Source organism: Erinaceus europaeus, chromosome 8 (assembly GCF_950295315.1).
Source record: "Erinaceus europaeus chromosome 8, mEriEur2.1, whole genome shotgun sequence".
NCBI classification, from domain to species: Eukaryota; Metazoa; Chordata; class Mammalia; order Eulipotyphla; family Erinaceidae; genus Erinaceus; species Erinaceus europaeus.
The window spans coordinates 11,350,376-11,368,775 of record NC_080169.1 but is presented as its reverse complement, the minus strand read 5'-3'; the positions used below and the strand labels follow the sequence as shown (position 1 = coordinate 11,368,775).

General features: G+C 51.2%; 1 protein-coding gene across 1 annotated transcript; it reads right to left on the bottom strand.

Annotated features, from left to right (window-relative positions):
• Positions 1 to 7,589: 7,589 nt before the first annotated feature.
• LOC132539863 (candoxin-like) lies at positions 7,590 to 13,802 on the bottom strand. The gene is made up of 3 exons (XM_060195890.1): positions 13,681 to 13,802; positions 11,730 to 11,828; positions 7,590 to 8,669 (listed from the first exon to the last, which is right to left on the bottom strand). The coding sequence occupies exons 1-3, from the start codon at positions 13,733 to 13,735 to the stop codon at positions 8,458 to 8,460; spliced, it is 366 nt and encodes a 121-aa protein (XP_060051873.1). The 5' UTR covers positions 13,736 to 13,802; the 3' UTR covers positions 7,590 to 8,457.
• Positions 13,803 to 18,400: the final 4,598 nt, after the last annotated feature.

Sequence of the window (18,400 nt, the reverse complement as noted above, 5' to 3'; positions counted from 1 at the left end):
TCAAAAGCTTTCCTCACTCCTGTGATTAATGCATCAGTTAATGTTTGGATATTTTCCTCATTTTTAGTTACTTCTGGCTTACTTGGAATTTCTTCTGGGCTTCTGTCCTGATTCATTGTTGTAATTGATTGAACTGTTCTATATTTGACATTTTAAAAATGTGTTTTATAGTTTTCCATCTTGGCTATTTCTGTTCAGTTGTTGTGTTAAGTGAGGAAAAACCACACCAAACCAAAGTCATCTTACAACTAAGATCACAAACCTCAGCAAACACAACAACAACAACAACAACAAATGCATTGATTAATGCAGTTTGACCAAAATCAGTTAGCTATGAAAACTCTCCCCCCAAAACAAAAGCAAAATGAAACAAAATAACAACAACAAGAACAGACAACTATAAAAATCAACTAACAAACATAAATTCAAGACATAGTGGGAAAGCAGAGAAAAGAAAATAAGAAAGAGAGAGAGATAAAGAATGAAAAACCTTGCCACGCCAGACTTCTTACACAAGATAGATCACAAATAAGCACAAAAGAATACAGTGAAAACAAGAGCAAAAACTAAGATGTTTAAATCAGAGAAGAAAGAAAAATAACAGAGGAGAAAAAAAAGAGGAAAAAACAAACAATAAACAACAACATAAAACACTATGACTACAATAGAGAGCACGGCCAATGACCAGTAAATGCAATGTAACGATGACAAAGGCTGATTTTGGTCAAAGCAGTAAGAAGGGAAAGTAAATTAACAACAATGAAAAAAGATGAAAAAAACCAGAAGAAAAAACAAAACAAAAACAAAAAAAACACCTAAAGATCCGTCTGCAACTTGAACTATACCAAACTGGCTATACAAAACCTACCCCCCCCCCCACCAAGCAAAGCAAAAATAATTGCAAAAGGGGCTGGGTGGTAGTGCACCTGGTTGAGCACACATGTTGCAATGGGTGAGGACCTAGGTTCAAGCCCCCGTCCCCACCTGCAGCGGTAAAGCTTTGCCAGTGGTGAAGCAGGTCTGCAGGTGTCTTTGTGTCTCTTTCCCTCTCTGTCTCCTGCTTCCTCTCAATTTCTAACTGTCTCTGTTCAATAAATAAGTAAAGGTAATTAAAAATAAAATAAAATAATTGCAAAAAGCAACATAAACTAAAGAGCCAGAGGGAAGAAAGAAAGAAAACTAAGAGAGAGAGAGTACTCGCACAGCCCCAGAAGAGGCAAAGACTGGTCAAGGAAGCTGACCAATCAGAAAGACCTCCAGCCCCCTTGGGGAAAGAAAAATAAATAAATAAACCCTCCTTTGGATGACTCCCTGCTAATCTTGGAATCTTGATAATGAGATGGAGTCCACAGGAGGACCTCCTTGTCTGTAACTGGTTCCCTTATCCCTCTGGTGTGAGGGGGTGAGGGGGACTCAGTGCAGAGGGCAAAACTGAAACTCAGGCAGCTCCATATCTGGTATCTGTGTTGTTCTTTTTCCAGCCTGTTGCTAGCTTATATGTGATTTTTGATTCTCTGCCTTGTTCCTACTCTGACACATCTTGTATACTCCCTCTACTACGGGCCTGGAAATCTTGCCCTCACTTAGAATTCCCAGGTTTTAAGCAGCTGCTTTGCAGAGAGAAAGCCAAGAGTTGTCTTCAATTCGCCATCTTGGCTCCACCCCTCAGTCCTTGCACACTGTAATGTGAACAGTTAACGAGGTGCACCACTTTCTAGCCCCCGTTCACTCACTTTCTAAGGGCCTCCCATCAGTAGGCAAGGAATGAACAAGAGGCCTAGACCAGGGACTCAAGCCTCAGCTAGAGAGCCAGGGCACAGGCAAATGATGATCTGTGTTATTTCCCACAAGATGGCCCCAGGAGGAGGAGGGGTTACCTGGTGTGAGCATTGGGAGGTGAGTGGCCTCCCCTGAGCAGCAGGGAGGGGGACCTGGAAAGGAGTAGGCCTGGATCAGAGGGCTGTGTGGCTGCGGGCATACCCCATGTCTGGTCTCCTTTCTTGCCAGCAAAGCCAGGTGACTGCCTGCCAGTGAGCCAGGGGGAGAGGAGATGCAGTGTCTCCTCTTCTCACACCTCACACACTATATCTCCTCTGGATGAAAACAGAGGATGGTGTCTTGATCCTGTCACCCAGCCTGCCAGTGGGATCTAGTGTGGCTCTCCTCCACACCCAGGCCTCCCTCCTCTGGTGTTGGAGGGGTTTCAGAGGCCTCCACAGAGCTCTTTCACCTGCTTCTCTGGGTCCTGGCCACCAGCAGGCCTTCTGGAGAGATGTCTTCCTTCCATTGCTGAGATGGCTTTGGGGAGGAATCAGTGTCTTGGGCTGAACTGGGTACTGAGGTCAAGGTTCTGCCCCTCTGTGCCTGTGGGGCCTCCCTTTCCTGCTCTGCTAACTACAGACATGGGAAACAGTTTGTCCCTAACAATGGCTGCACTGGGGCCCTAGGTTACAAAGGGTTAAGAGAGGCAGGGAATTGGGTGGTAGCACAGCAGGTTAAGTGCACACGGTGCAAAGCACAAGGACTGGCAAGGATCCCGGTTTGAGCCCCCGGCTCCCCCGCCTGCAGGGGAGTCGCTTCACAGATGGTGAAGCAGGTCTGCAGGTATCTATCTTTCTCTCTTTCTCTCTGTCTTCCCCTCCTCTCTCCATTTCTCTCTGTCCTACCCAACAATGACATCAACAACAATAATAATAACTACAACAACAAAACAAGGGCAACAAAAGGAAATAAATAAATATCAAAGAGAGAGAGAGAGGCAGAGAAGTTCTGAGGGCTGGCAAATGGCTCCCTGAAAGCAGCTGAGCAGGATCCCTGCATGTAGCAGCCCTCAGCCCCTTACAGGACACCCTTCCATGGAGCCCATCGTGAAGTCCAGTTGCCGATTTCTCTGACTGTGTCCCTGAGAGGTTCTGGGACTCAAGAATCTGACTAAGGATCTGGTGAAGAGAGGGAAAATCCCAAAATGTGAGCTGCATCCTCCCTTCATGAAGTGTGTGTGTGTGTGTGTGTGTGCGCGCGCGGTGGGGGACATGACCCTATAAAAGGCTCCAGAAACAGAACCACAGACCATTGCCTGGAAGTCTCAGCACTGCAGGTTCTTAGAACTATGTGCTTGCAAAACAATCACCCTTAGATTACAGAATCCAGAGAACCCAAGAATCAGTAAGCCTGGAAGCGGACTGTTATCTCTGTGCTAGGAAGTTCCTTAGACAGTCCTGGGGAAAGGCAGAGTCTTTGTGCTCACTTCCTGTCCCTGGCTTCTCCTTTCTGCTGGGTGACAGCTACCTGCACCACTTCCTATGTCCTGGAGCTAGTGACAATGATCCCTGAATTCAGACTCATGGTAGTACGGGTCTAGATCCTTTCTAGTGAACAAAAAACCCGCCTCACTTCCCTTCACTACTCTCTCCTTACTTGCTCCCAATGTCCATCTGTCTGTCCATCCATCCATCCATCCATCCATCCATCCATCCATCCATCCACTCACACATATAATCATTCATCCATTAATTCACTCACCCACCCAAAAAATTCATCCATCCATTCATTTATTTATCTATTTACCCATCCATGCATCATTCACTTGCCCACCTTTCAACTCACCCTCCCGTTCCACATACACCACCCAGACACTCATCCACCACCCACCCATTCATTCATCACCACCTACCCATTCATCCACTACCCAGCTGTTCATTCACCACCCACCCATTCATCCACTACTCACCCATTCACCTGTCACCCACCCACCCATTCATCCACCACTCACATAGTCTTCCAGGAGATAATATGCAATGTTGTCTTTCTTTTTACCTCTCCCCTGTCTTGACTATATATACACCCACCCCCTGACAAAAGAAAATAATCATTCTCAGAGCCTAGGGAATGAAGCCAGGTGGCGTCTCTGAGAGCCTCACAACAGTAAGTGGTTAGTAGGCATCTGTGAAACTTATAATGCATGACAGGGCATTGAACTCTTTTACTTAAGGTTAGATGGTAACTTAGGGGAGAGTTTTTTGAGTACATCACTGATCCTACCCCTTAAAGAAGGAAATGAGTCTTATTTATATCATGTGTCTTATTGTCTTGTCTGCCCATGTTTGGCCGATGTACGTCTTACTCAGAGTGGCTACCTCCCTTGCATTCCTGATTCCCACCTCTTGTTCCATGTCCTTGGGACCAGGAATTGGCTTCTGGTTGAGTTCTTCTTTCAACAACTTCTAGAATAACTTGGAATTAAAAAAATGTCTTGTTTGAATGACTATATATATTTAATTTGGTAATAGCTCTTCACTTGGACAATTGTCCTCTCAAGTACAGGGTTGAGGACAGGAGGACTTAAATTTTGTAGTGATGTCTAGATTCCAGACATCACTACCTCTGCCATGTACTTTGTAGCTGAGGCCTGGGCATGGCTGGGGTGCAGGTTTGGAGACTAAACAGGCTGTCGGGAGATACTGGGGTTCTCCACCTGACCTGGGAACCTGGATTTCCAACTGCTCTCCTCTGACCTCAGATTGCTGTTGAGTCTTGGGTCTTAAGCAGCCCAGCTCAGTCCTACTCTGTTCAGCCTGGTGACTGTGGGACCCAATTTTGGCATGAATTCAGGCTAGGATTTTTTTTAAAAGATTTTATTTATTCATTAACGAGAAAGACAGGAGAGAGAGAAAGAACCAGACATTAGTCTGGCACATATGCTGCTGGCGATCGAACTTGGGACCTTTTGCTTGAGTGTCCACTGCTTTATCTCCCAGACCACCAGGCTGGGATTTTTTTATTTTCAATTTTATTTTTTTAACCAGAGCACTGCTCATCTCTGGCTTATGGTGGTGCAGTAGATCAAACCTGGGACTTTGCAGGCTCAGGCATCAGGGTCTCTTTGCATAACCATTATGATGTATAACCTCACCCTTATTTTCAGTTTTTAAAAAGTTTTTTTGGTTGTTGATGGGGGGGGGGGACTTCACTGCTCCAGGCTGACTTTTTCAGATAGAAGGAAGGAAGAAGAGAGACGAAGACAGGGAGATAGACAGAAAGAAAGAAACCACATGACTAAAGAGTCCTCCACTGCAGTTAGGGCTGGGCTGGAACCTGGGTGGTGCAGATGGATAGTACACAAGCAGGTGTACTATCCAGGTGAGCTCTCTTGCCAGCTCAGACCCGGGTTCTGGATGTTGTTACAGCCTGCTCTGGTTGTTGGGACAAGCTCCCAGGGGAGGGAGGTGGGTCTAGGCTGGGCCCTGCCAGGGAGCTTGTTATCACCACTGCAGGGCTTGGGGAGTCAGGGCTTTGTGCCATCTGAACCTATGAATGCCACGGTGACTTCTTGTGGAGCGGAGAGTGCTGGGTATAGAGAAGGGGAGGTTTAGAGGCAGGCCTAAGAGCCCCCTGAGTGTTGCTCAGGACAGAGATATTGGTCCTGCCTTGAACCCAGGGCATAGAGAGCTGGGTTGGTGCTTTGGTGCTGAGGGGCCTTGAAAAGACTTAACTTCTAAGCTGGCAGGGGGCCTGTGGTTGGCTTCTCAGCTCTGAATATCAAATCCTCCCACAGGCATTTCAGGTGTGACAGGTCACAGCCTGAGCCCAGGATTTGTGGGTTTCCAGCTTTGTGTCTCCACCCCCAGACTACTAACAACTGGTTAGTATCACTGGGACTCTCAGGGGTCAACACAGCCTGTCCCCCTACCTCCCCCCCCAGCCCCAACCTCCCAGGGCTTCTTGTGAGAGTCCTTTCCAAACTCTTTCTTGCCCCAGGGCCCTGGCAAGATCCCACTGCCCTTCTAGGATGAGGGTTGCAGATTGTGGCACCCCTTTCCCATGGCTCTCCAGCAGTATCCTTGGGTGCTGGGCCCACATGGGCCAAGTGTGCCCCATCAATGTAGAGTTGCGGGGCCCATGGGGCTCTCCCCTGGCCTGCATCAGGGGCTCCAAGTGTCTACTGATTTAGTGAAGGTGGGGACCATTTGGGGTGTGGTCAGGCTTCTCTGTACAGAGGCTGTTGTCAATCCAGGAATTTGGGCTTTAGGCCCAATCCAGATAGCTGGGTCCCCACACCCCATGTCCTCATCTGCGACTGTGTGCATTGCACCCAGGCTTCTGAAGGCCGCCGTGCTGGGAGGAATGGGCCACAGGGTGTCACAAGGTGCACAGTGGGATTTTCTGTTGCAACTTGCAGGGGTGGGGCTGGCTCTGGAGGGGAGCCTCGTCATACAGAAGAATCAAGAGAAGAAATTTCCACTCCCTGGAAGAAAAACCACCCAAGCTTCCAAGGCTGGGTGGAGATGTCCTCACTCTGCTCCTGGGGTGGGTGCCTTGGGTGCATGCCATGTCAGTCTCTGCTGGAGCTCCAAAGCCAGGCAGGCCTGGTGGTGCAGGGAGATTGTGCAGGCAGCTGGGGAGTGTGTGGGTGTTGAAAGAATCATGACCTTTCTATCTCAAGGCAGGACCCCCTCCCCTGTCTTCTAGCTAACTCAGAAATTTCTAAAAGAAGGCCATTTTACCCACCCCCACCATGCCCTACTGGCCTTATCCCTCTGCTTCCTGGGGGCTCAGAGCACATGCACCCCTACAATACTGATATGGGAAGCTGCAGAAGTCTGAGGACTTAGATTTTGTGGGGTTAAGCCATTGAAGTGACTGCTAGGAACAGGGAGGGCCTCCTCCCTTTGGGGTGTGTGTGGGAACCTCCTGGAGCTAGTCATGCTGGAAGGGTAGTGGAGGAAAAGTGGGTGGAGGCTGAGAGGGAGTGGCAGTCTTCCCTGTGCACCTGACACTGGGTTCTCAAAAGCAGGCCCCTGCCCACCTAGGCATTTCCAGCTTTCACAATAATATCATTCCTCTCTGCCATGGGCCCTGGAACCTGAGCTATGTATGGAAGCAGCCTCTGCTCACCTGTCCTGACCTGGCCATTTGTCCTTGTCATCTGACAGGGATGTGAGGAACAAAGAGGTCAGGGAAAGGATGTGTCTTCTGGCTTCTGAGTTTCAAATGGGGCAGAGCATCAAGCCTGGAGTGTAGGTCCAGGCAGGCAGTAAGAGCAAGACTGGGCTTGAGGGTGGAATCCAAGAAGACCTCTAGGAGACTGTGGATGCCAGGACCCAGGTGGGTTTCCAAGAAAGGCCAAAACAAAGGTGCAAGGGAAGACCTGGGGACCTGGCCATGCACCCAGGAATAGTGCTGGGAGTAGATGTAGCCTGTAGGACCTCCGAGTACGGGGGGAGGGATGTCTCCCTGTGCCCCACTGAAGATATATAAAGGAAGGGGACTCATGTGTTGGGAGCCACCTCTACTGAAGGACACTGAGGCTCAGAGGTTTTCTAGGACCCTACTTGAGTCTCCCCCCTTCCTCAATTTGGGATATTCTGGAAGTATTTCTTTGGCCCTGGGAGGGAGGGGTGAGAGTGGTTGCTGGGGTGTCAGATAAGGATACAAGTGTGCTCCTGCTCTCCATGAACACTAGGAACTCTGACTCTCTGCAAAGTGCTCCCATCTACGAGCCAGGGAAGAGTCTTCCCCTCACTGCTGATCAAGGATAAGGACCCCTTCCACACCACACCACACCACAGATCTGACACCCCAGAACTGAATGACTATACAGGATGTGCCACTTTATTCTTCCTTTGTGGCCCCAGAGGTAGCTGGCAGAGGGTGATTGGGATGAGGAGGTAGGGGCCCTTCTATATCCAGTGTAAATGAACCCCAACCCCAGTCCCACACCAACCCCCGGCGACCCTGCCCACTCTTCTCTTGCAGCCAGGACACCATTTCAAAAACTTGAATTCACATGCAGGGGTTTTCAGGGGACCCTGGGGGCTTTCTGAAAGCCTTTGCCTCTTTCCTGGTCTGGATGGAGACAGCATGCTGGGTTCCTGAGTGGCAGTTCTGGGTGGCAGGTCCCAGTTAAATACCCTCTGAATGCCTGGCCACAAGACAACCCCAGTGAGTTTGTGATGGGAAGAGTGGATGGGAGAGTGGAGGTAAATGGATGAATGAATAAATAAATGAGTAAATGGATGACTGAACACATGAAGGAGCATAAGAGGAGGCCAACAGGATAGGTGTCATGGAACAGAGGGTTCTTCCTGGGAGGGTTTTCCCCCTGAGATGGGGAGGAGGGTGCAGGGGAGAATCAGGGTACTTATCCTATCCCCAAATGGCCAGCGGGCCCTAGGGCCCATCATGGGATTGCTGAGAGCCTCCTGGAGCTGTGGTCCTTTGGAAGGTGCGTCCCCTCCGGGCTTCCCAGCTGGAGATGTCCCTCTAGCAGGGGGAGAAATGGGGCAGGAATCTGGGGGGGGGGGAACTGGGTATAGTCTGGGAGGGAGCAGGAAGAGGAGCAGGTAGTCTGGGGTCCCTTTCCTGCCAGGGTAGGGGTGCAGGGAACGGGAACGGTGCAGGCAGGTTGAGTCCAGGCTGGGAGAGGACTGGTGAGAAGGTTCAGCCGTGGAGGGTGGCTCACCAGGCTGCCCGAAGCAACACCCACAGCAGGCTAACCGAGGCGCTGGCCCACAGGGTGTTGTGACCACCGGCCAGGCCCACAGCTGAGCTGCGGTTACACTCGCTGCCTTGGCAACAGGAGACGGAGAGGGTGCGACCATCAGATGACAGGGTGCTGTTGGGGCATGTCGGGGCACAGGACTTCATGACCAGGATGCCCGAGGGGTTGGCTGTGGAGAGAAGGGCAAGGGCTATGGGCAAGGGCTCCGTGTCACCCACTCTGGCCCACCAGCACCTCGGCTCCTGGGAGCTCGCGTGTGTGTGTCCTGAAGAGACTTTCCGTGTTTGTGTGTGTGTGTGTGTGTGGGGGGGGGGTCCTTCCTGGGTGCCTCTGCCCAGGTTCCTCCATGGCATCTGGACCTCCCCACACCCAGTGCCTCTGCTCCCAGGCCCCCTTTCCTTCTGGCAGATATGTGGGTGCTATGCTCAGGGAACCCAGGGAATGCCAGTCCCTGCACTCACCCCCCCATACCTTCCTGGAGCTGAAAAACTTTAGGCAAAGTGAGTAAGAGGATACAAGGAGCCTGCACAGGGTAAACAGGACGTGCCCAAGGGAGGCTGGTTTGAGGAAGGGGTGGGGGAAGGGGGAGTGTGAGGGCTCTCCTGGTGCACCCCCTATCAGGTTCTGGAGCCCATGGGAGCAAGGTGAGTTGATTTGGGGCAATTCTCTAAACTTTGTCATCCCTGGCATAAATGTAGGCCCTGTCCCTCAAACCTCACTGCTCAGATGTGCTTGGAGCTAGGATCCTGACTCCTGGGGACTCCTGCTCCCTGCAGTGGGACTGGGCTCCTGCTCCAGGGACCAGATCTTTCTGAACTTTAGTTTCCTCCTCTGGACAAGGCAATGATGACAGAATTTTGGGAATGGGGAGTGGTGGTGGTGGTAACTGAGTTAGCTTGGTAAACATGAGTGTAGCTGGCAGCAGTTTGAGGGCACCCACAGCTGCTTGGGCACCAAATGCCTGGACTAAGAGAGTTAGAGTCCAGGGGCACATGGAGCCTGGCAACGCCTAGGAGTGGTAAGTGGCAGTCTTCCCTGGAGTCCTCTGGCATGGTCTCCTCCCTGAGCCTGGGGTAGTATACAGGCAGAAGCCTCATGGAGTCATTCTTTGCCGCTGGCCTAGAAACAGCCCTTAATTAAGCACTACACTGAGTCACTGCTATGCTGTTAGTTAAATAAGGAGCTCTGTGTTCGTAGCTAGGGGGTAATGAGGGCAAAGCTGCCAACCCATTTGGGGAGGTGGGGGTTGCAGGGAGAAATGTTTCGCTAGCTCCAGGTAAAGCCGGGCAGAGTGGACAACTCTTGGCTGGGTTCTGAGCTCTACTTCTTCCTCTGTTGGGAAGGACTGTAATAGGTGGGGGTGGTAGACATCCAGACAGTAGTCCCAGCTCTGGGGACTTGGTCTTCGTGATAAGCTAGAATTGATGGGCTCTTTGCTGGGAGGAAGTGGTTCAGAGATGCTTTCTTTTCTTTCTTTCTCTCTTTCTTTCTTTCTTTCTTTCTTTTCTTTTCTTTTCTTTCTTTCTTTTTAAATTATCTTTATTTATTGGATAAACACAGCCAGAAATTGAGACAGTAGGGGAGATGGAGAGGGAGAGAGAGAGAGACACCTGCAGCACTGCTTCACCGCTTGCAAAGCTTTCTCCCTGCAGGTGGGGACCAGGGGCTTGAACCCGGGTCCTTGAACTCTGTAACGTATGGGCTCAACCAAGTGCACCACCACCCAGTCGCAGAGATGCTTTTTAATGTCTGTCCTCCCTCCCCCACACCACCACTGGACCCATGAAGTCCAGGCCCAGGGATTCTTTCAGAGACCAGAGCCCCACCTCATCTCCTAGGATTGCCCACAGGAAGCCAGGAGGTATTTATATCTCCTAGAACCCACCCCAAGATCAGAGGAGAAAATGGAGGCTCAGGAGGCCCGTGACCACCTTGGGTGATGTTAGGTGCAAACATTAGCCACAGCCCTGACCTCCAGCTGGGAGTCCTCCCTCTCACACTCAGGTGAAGTTAATTCTCCAGTCACAACCCCTGCCTCCAGCCCCTCAAATCCACGTGGAGCACACATCTGTGCCTCCTGACAGCTGCCAGGGCCAGGGGCACTAGCTGACAGTGGGTACCTAGGGGGTACCTGATAACGGGAGAGGAAGGCACTTCCTGGCTTTGGTCCTTCATCCAGGGCTTGCAGAAATAGGGTTTTCCCTTAACCCCTGAGAAAGTGACATGTGGGTGTCTCTGGACAGATACCACCTCCAACCTATCGGGGAGAACTCTGGAGGCTTTTTGGGTGCATGCAGCTCCATGACAGTGTCCCTGGGCTGAGAGGAGGGTGAAAGCCAGCTAGGCAGTGAGGAGTGTGAACCTGCCCATTCACACACAGGTGGGAACCCTGATTGGGAAGGGCTCTGAGTCCCAGCAGGAAGGGCTTTCATCATGGTGGGGATTTATAGGGACCCTTTGGCCTAGAAGATGGCCCTGGCCTCCAGGGAGGCCACCTGGCTGTCTGCCCAGAAGGAGAGCCCCTGTTTTTGACAGTAAACTTCCACAGAGTGACCAATGTTGGCAGCAACGTTCACAAGGAGAGAGTTCCTCATTACCCCCAACAAATGGGGTCCTGGGTCTCCTGGCTGGCATGCAGCCATGTTTTTTGAGTCCATGACAACTCTACAGGGATTTCCTGGGGGCTCTCTCTTCATTCCATGGCCCTACCCTAACCCCTCACTCCAGATTCCCTTCTATGGTTCAGGCTTCTCTGCTGCTCTGTCTCACGCCCTGCAGATGTGCCCTCCCTGGTGACCTGACCTTGCCAGCCCCTCCCCCTCCAAAGGATGGTCTAGGAGGTCAGATAATACAGAGGGTTTGCCTTGGGGATAGAGGGCGCAGTACAACAACTAACCTGCTCCAGCCCTCACTAGGGGCAGAGAGTACGGGTTTCTGCATGGGGGGAAGGCGGTGGGGGAGGGAGGTCCATTGGACACCCTGAATTCTAGCTGTGCTTCAAAGTCCATCTTTCAGATATCAGTTGCCTTGTAAGCCCCCACTTGCCCAATATGGGGAGTTCTGCTCCCACCCTGTGGATTACTTTAAGGGACTCAACTAAAGGGTGAGCCCTGGAATGGGTCACACTGGACTTCCTGCTGAGGGTTGAGGGCAGGGTTGAGGGGACATATTGGGAGTCCCTACGCATCTGGTGGGCTCGGGGTGGCCTGGGCCAGGCTGGGGTACTCACTCGCCCTGGTAATCACACAGTACTTGTCAGTCGTGGAGCATTCCACCAGAGACTCGCAGTTCTCGTGGCCACAGCACACGTGGCAATGCAGGGCCCAGGCTGGGAGGAAGGAAGCACAGGCCCGCATCAGTCGGGGCAAGCGGGCAGGAGGCTCAGGTGGGTGGCCTAGGGGCTCAGGGACTGGCACCAACCCAGCTAGTCTACTCTGAGTCTCTTCTTCCTCTCTCCTCCCTCTGGAAGTGCCTCTAACAGGGCCCAAGGGCAAGGGATTTAGTGTGAGGACTGCCTGTGTCCCTGTGTCCCTGTGTCCCTGTGTCCCTGTGGATGTCTGTGACAGTGTCATCTGGAGTGACGGAGTTGGCAAGTCACCCACATAGGAAGTGCTAAGGACAACCTGGCCCACAGGAAGGACTGGCTTTGTCCCCCTGAAGTCTGCCAGGAACACCCTAACCTTGGCCCCACTGAGTCTGCACCAGACTGGGCTTCTGAGCAAAAGCCTCTGACCGCATCACCCTGTCTTACTGCTGTAGGAAAACAGTTCATATTCCTACCTTCATCATGCTTTTACGTTCAGAATGTTGGATTCTTGCCATATACATGATCCAGGCTTAAGCCCAAGCCTGGGCCTTACTGCATTGCAGGAAGCTTCTTTGTTTCTATCCGAAAAATTCAGCCTAGAGCGATGAAGCCCAGAGATGACCAAAAAAAAAAAAAAAGGGAATTTCATGGAAGCTTAGAAACTCTCTGTGGGCTGGGTAGGGAGATAGCATAATGGTTATGCAAAAAGACTTTGATGCCTGAGTCTCCGAGGTCCCAGGCTCAATCCTAGGCCTCACCAGTGCTCTGGCTTAAATAATAATATAAATAAACAAATAAATAAATAAATTTAAAAAGGAAAAAAGAAATCTGTAACCTTCCAGCCTACACCTAAGTCCCAGGTACATGCAGGAAGCTACTCTGAGGTGACAAGGCCTCATTGACCCCTTATGGGAATCCATAGTCTCGGCCCCCTCAGGCTAAACTGAGACCCACTGGGTCAGTGCTCATCCTTGGGTCCCCGGAGCAAGGGGCTCCCACAGGTGCACAGGGCAGCCTAGGGGACAGAGGGGTCCAGAGCCCATAGTAGGTGGGGCGCCAAGACTCTCTGAGGGGCCACAGAGCAGGACACCTAGTCCCTCTACCTGCTGTTTGCCTTAAAGGGATGTCTTTTGATAAGCAGTGCCTCTGGAATTTTCCATGATCTCTACCTTGTCTGAATGTCTCCTCACCCCTTACAACCTTACCTGCCCCTACCTTCCAGCCCTGGGCTCCTCTATCTCCCCACCCTGCACCCACCCCCAGGGGCTACCTCAGCTAGCTGGAGCCTCTATGTTGTTGTCACCCACCCCCACACTCTGAGGCAGCTGAGGGACCAATCATCTCCAGTTGATAATTACTCAGCTGATAATCACAGGCTGTATCACCACCTCCTCCCCATTTCCGGGGTCCCCCAAAGCAAATGGTCCCCTTGTTAAGGTAGCACAGTAGGTCACCAGGTCAGGAGCAAGAGTGGGGTTGGAAGGAGTGGCCAGTTCCTTTTCCCAGTCAGCACAGGGGGGTCCTGGCTCCTGGATGGGTCCTGCCAGTCCAGGAGAGGGGGATGATGGACATCCTGGCTGGACCCAGGTCCCACCACATTGCCTGGACTCTGCACCACCTGTATCCACACCCTTTAACCCATGCCCCAAGAGTCACATGTGCCAGAAACTTGTCAAAAGGGACACAAAGGTCTTCATCCCTGGCTGTTGCCATTTACTCCTTGCAGCCTCCGGCACCTGCCCCACCCCATCCCACCCCCAAAATCCAGGACTTGTCTTCTTGTGTCCCTCCCAAGAACCTCTCCGGTGGACTCCACCCCTCCCTCAGGACCCCTGTGTCAGGTCCTGTCCCTCACCTATAGCCTGTTCCTTACCCAAGTCAGTGAACAGAGCAGTGAAAAACAGGAGCACAAGGAGCAGCCTCATCATAGATCGTCGCTGGCCAGCACTGTGAGGTCACCGGTGTCAGGAGCCTTTATATGGTGGCTCCCTAACTGGGCCAGACCTAGTAATTTAACTGGAGATGACCTGGGATAGCAAGACCAGTTTGACTCATGCATCCCAGGGGCACAAGGGGGCTCCCAAAAGGTCACTTGTGGCCTCACTGTCTGTGCCTCTCTCCTGAACCATTGGTCTCTCTGTCCCCCCATTGTCATGAAGGGTTATCACATAGGGCAATGGAAGGGGAGGAAGTCATGGGCATGTGGCTCTGTGTGTGACAGTCCACTCTGACAATCTGAAGGATCTGACGGTCCTGGGATCTAGTCTGGGGTGGGGGACCACACCCCCTCCTGTCTAATTAGGTACATGGACCTGCCTCACCTCTAGTTGGATGTCATGACTTTCTCTGGGGTTTGGTTGGGGACACAGCTCTGCTCTGGGCTCTGGCTGGGGACAATATCTCCCCAAAGCCTCTCTGTGTCACAGTTATCTCTTTGTCTCATGGGTCAGAACAGGTGGAGAGACTCAAGCCCGTTTTTTTTTAAATCTTTTAAAATATTTATTTATTTTCCCTTTTGTTGCCCTTGTCATTTTCTATTGTTGTTGTAGTTATTATTGTTGTTATTGATGTCATCGTTGTTGGATAGGACAGAGAGAAATGGAGAGAGAAGGGGAAGCCAGAGATGGGGAGAGAAAGATAGATACCTGCAGACTTGCTTCACTGCCTATGAAGCGACTCACCTGCAGGTGGGGAGCCAGGGGTTCCAACTGGGATCCTTACGCCAGTCCTTGCACTTCACACCACATGTGATTAACTCTCTGTGCTACCACCCGACTCCTTTTTTTTTTTTTTAATAGAGACAGGAGAGAGAGAAGGGAAGGGAAGGGAAGGGGAGGGGAAGGGAGGGGAGGGGAGGGGAGGAAAGGGAAGGGAAGGGAAGGGAAGGGAAGGGAAGGGAAGGGAAGGGAAGGGAAGGGAAGGGAAGGGAAGGGAAGAAAAAGGAAGAAAAAAGAACTGAAGTGAAGTGAAGTGAAGTGAAGTGAAGGGAAGGGAAGGGAAGGGAAGGGAAGGGAAGGAGAAGAGAAGAGAAGAGAAGAGAAGAGAAGAGAAGAGAAGAGAAGAGAAGAGAAGAGAAGAGAAGAGAAGAGAAGAGACAAGCTGCAGCACCAAAACTTCCTTCAGTGCAGTGGAAGTTGGGCTCAAACCTGGGTCACGCACTTAGCAAAGCAGCACACTACCCAAGTGAGCTATTCCGCTGCCCCCCCACCGAGCCCATTTTGATAGGGGGAAGGGAGGCAACTGAGACACTATAGGCTTAAAGCTGGCTTCAGCCCTGTGTTCTCAGCTTTGAGTACATACACAGATCCAACAGGTTCTGTGAAATGCTGATTCCAACTTGGAGGCCTGAGGGGACCTGAAACTCTGCATTCCTAGCAAGCTCCTACAATGCTGTTGCTGAGGGGCTGAAGCTGATCGAGCTGAAATGGGCATCCTGTCAGGGCTAGATCACTGTCTTCTGCAACCTTCAGGCCAGACGTCAGGGTTCAGGGAAGGCAGGAGTGGGCTAGGGATGTAGAAAGTGGCAGAGCAGCCCAGGTGTCATTTTGGGGTCTAGCTGGGTTTGCAGGCTGGGGGTGAGGGACAGAAGCTCATACCTCACTGTGTGTCTGTTCCACAGCCTCCCAAGGCCACCAATTTCTTCTGGTATACATTCCCTCCCCAGTGACTGTAGTCACCTCACTAGATGTGGCCTTGGCCACTCAGGGTCTGCTAAGAGCCTGGGGAGGGCTCCCATTATTTGGCTACCTCTGGCTTCTGGGGTGAACTGACACCATCCGGGTTTGGTTTTCCTGACCTGGGGTCCAGAGCTGAGAGTTGGTGATGGTGGTGAGGGATGGGAAGTCTGTTCTCCGTCAGCCCACAGAGTAGGTGTTAAGTAGCTGGTGCTCAGCTGAGGTTCCAAGGGTGGCAAAGTTGGTCATGGGGGTGGGAGTGGTGCTCTGGAGGGTCTCTGGGCAACAACTTCCAAGGATCCTGTATATTTTGCTTTGTTTTATGCTTGTTTTAGTTTTGTTTTGCTTTGTTGTCAGATTAGTGCTGGGGCTTGGTGCTCACATGATGAATTCACTATTCCTGGAGGCCACAGTTGCCATTTTCTTTCATTCTTTTTTATTTGACAAGACAGAAGAAATTGGGAGGGGAGTGGAGACACACAGAGAGATGCCTGCACCACTGCTTAACAGCTTGTAAAGCTTCTGTTCTGTAGATATGGACTGAGGCCTTGAACGCGGGTCCTTGTGCATGCTAATGTGTGCACTGAGCCTGGTACAGCACTGTGGGTTCTATCAGTATGATTTTAGCTATTTCTCTCCTCCTCTTCCTCCTCCTTCTCCCCCTCTTCCTCCCTCTACTATACAAAGTGTGGGCTCCCGTTTTCCCTGGTATCCAACTGATAAGGATGAGCCCACAGTGTCAGAACCTACTTAGGGGGCACCTGGATGGCAGCAAGAAACCTAAGTTGTGATCAGACCACTTGGAATTAGTGAAATACTGGGTGTTGAAAAGGGCGGAACACACCACGCCAGGATCCTTGTTCAAGCTCCCTGGCTCCCCGTCAAGCAATGAAGCAGGTCTGAAGCTGTCTCTCTTTATCTCTCCTTTCTATTTCCCCCTCCCCTTGCCATTTTTCTCTGTCCTATCCAAATAAATGGGAAAAATGCCCTCCAGGAGCAATGACTTCATAGTAGAAAAACTGAGTCCCAGCAATAACCCTGGAGGCAAAACAAAAGAACAAACAACATGAGAGAGAGAGACAGAGAGACAGAGAGACAGAGAGAGAAGGGCTGGACACTGGCTGAGAGATGCCAGCTTCCATACCATCTTCTCCACTCCATTTCATCTGTTCTCTTCTACATACTCCTCTCTATTCACTGTGGCCCTATCCTACCCTATCTACTCTACTCCATAACTCCATCCACTCCACTTGTCCTACTCTGTCCATTCCACTCCATCTACCCCTACTCTCTATTTAAATCCATTCACAACACCCCACTGTGTCCATTCTGCTCCATCCACAAGTTTACTCCACTCAACCCTATCCACCCCACACACTCTGCTCCATACAACTTCACTTATGCCATCCCTTCCTCATACTATATAGATTCCATTCAACTCCATCCACACTATTTCATTCGATTTCACCTAGCCCATTTTTCTATGCCCTCTATATACTTGCTCTATTTTGCCCACCTCTCTGATCTCATACAGCTTCTGTGGCCTAGGCAGTGAGCGGGACATTACCCAGAAGCCCCCTGGATTCCCGTATCCCAAGCCTTGCCCTACCTGGGACTGCACTACGACAGGGATGAACTCTGAGGTCTGGATGCCTCCCCAGACGTCACCTCCATTCTCAGCACACCTGGAGAAAGCTGTTCACTCTGTGATGAGTAGCACACAGATGGAGCTCAGACCAATATCATGAGAATGCTGACATGTCCGGACTGCTGGGCAGTGAGTTGCCCCAAGACCCAAGTTAGTGGCCAGGAACAAAGGTCAGATGGTTGCTCTGCAGAACTGACTCATTTTGTAGCTTCCCGGGAAAGGACTTGCTTGAGTTCCTGGAAGTGGAGTCCTCCCTGAAGATGCAGATTGCTGCGGCCATTGTGGGTGGCTTTGACGTTGTGCCCTACTTTTCTCTTGCAGAACTCAGACCTGGTTCTCCTCGCCTTCTATCCCAGCTGTCAAGTAGCCCCACTCCATGGTGTGTGTGTGTGTGTGTGTGTGTGTGTGTGTGTGTGTGTGTGTGTGTGTGTATGTGTGTGTGTGAGCGTGTGTGTGTGTGTATGTGTGTGTGAGTGTGTGTGTGTGTGAGTGTGTGTGTGTGTGAGTGTGTGTGTGTGTGTGTGTGTGAGTGTGTGTGTGTGTATGTGAGTGTGTGTGTGAGTGTGTGTGTGTGAGTGTGTGTGTGTGTGCGTGTGTGTGAGTGTGTGTGTGTGTGTGAGTGTGTGTGTGAGCGTGTATGTGTGTGTATGTGTGTGTGAGTGTGTGTGTGTGAGTGTGTGTGTGAGTGTGTGTGTGTGTGAGTGTGTGTGTGTGAGTGTGTATGTGAGTGTGTGTGTGTGAGTGTGTGTGTGTGTATGTGTGTGTGAGTGTGTGTGTGTGAGTGTGTGTGTGAGTGTGTGTGTGTGTGAGTGTGTGTGTGTGAGTGTGTATGTGAGTGTGTGTGTGTGAGTGTGTGTGTGAGTGTGTGAGTGTGTGTGTGAGTGTGTGTGTGAGTGTGTGTGTGTGTATGTGAGTGTGTGTGTGTGTGCGTGTGAGTGTGTGTGTGCGTGTGTGTGTGTGTGACTGTGTGTGTGTGTGAGTGTGTGTGTGTGTGAGTGTGTGTGTATGTGTGTGTGTGAGCGTGTGTGTGTGAGTGTGTGTGAGTGTGTGTGTGTGTGTGTGCGTGTGTGTGTGTGCGTGTGTGAGTGTGTGTGTGTGAGTAAGTGTGAGTGAGTGTGTGTGTGTGTGTGTGTGTGTGTGTGTGTGTGTGTGCAGAAGGGATGTGGCAACCCAAAGGCTCTGGGAAGGAGACAGCGACCCTGGAGGTCTGGGACATGCCTCCTCAAGTCAATGACAACTGTTTGCTTAGACATTACTGATCATGACTCAGT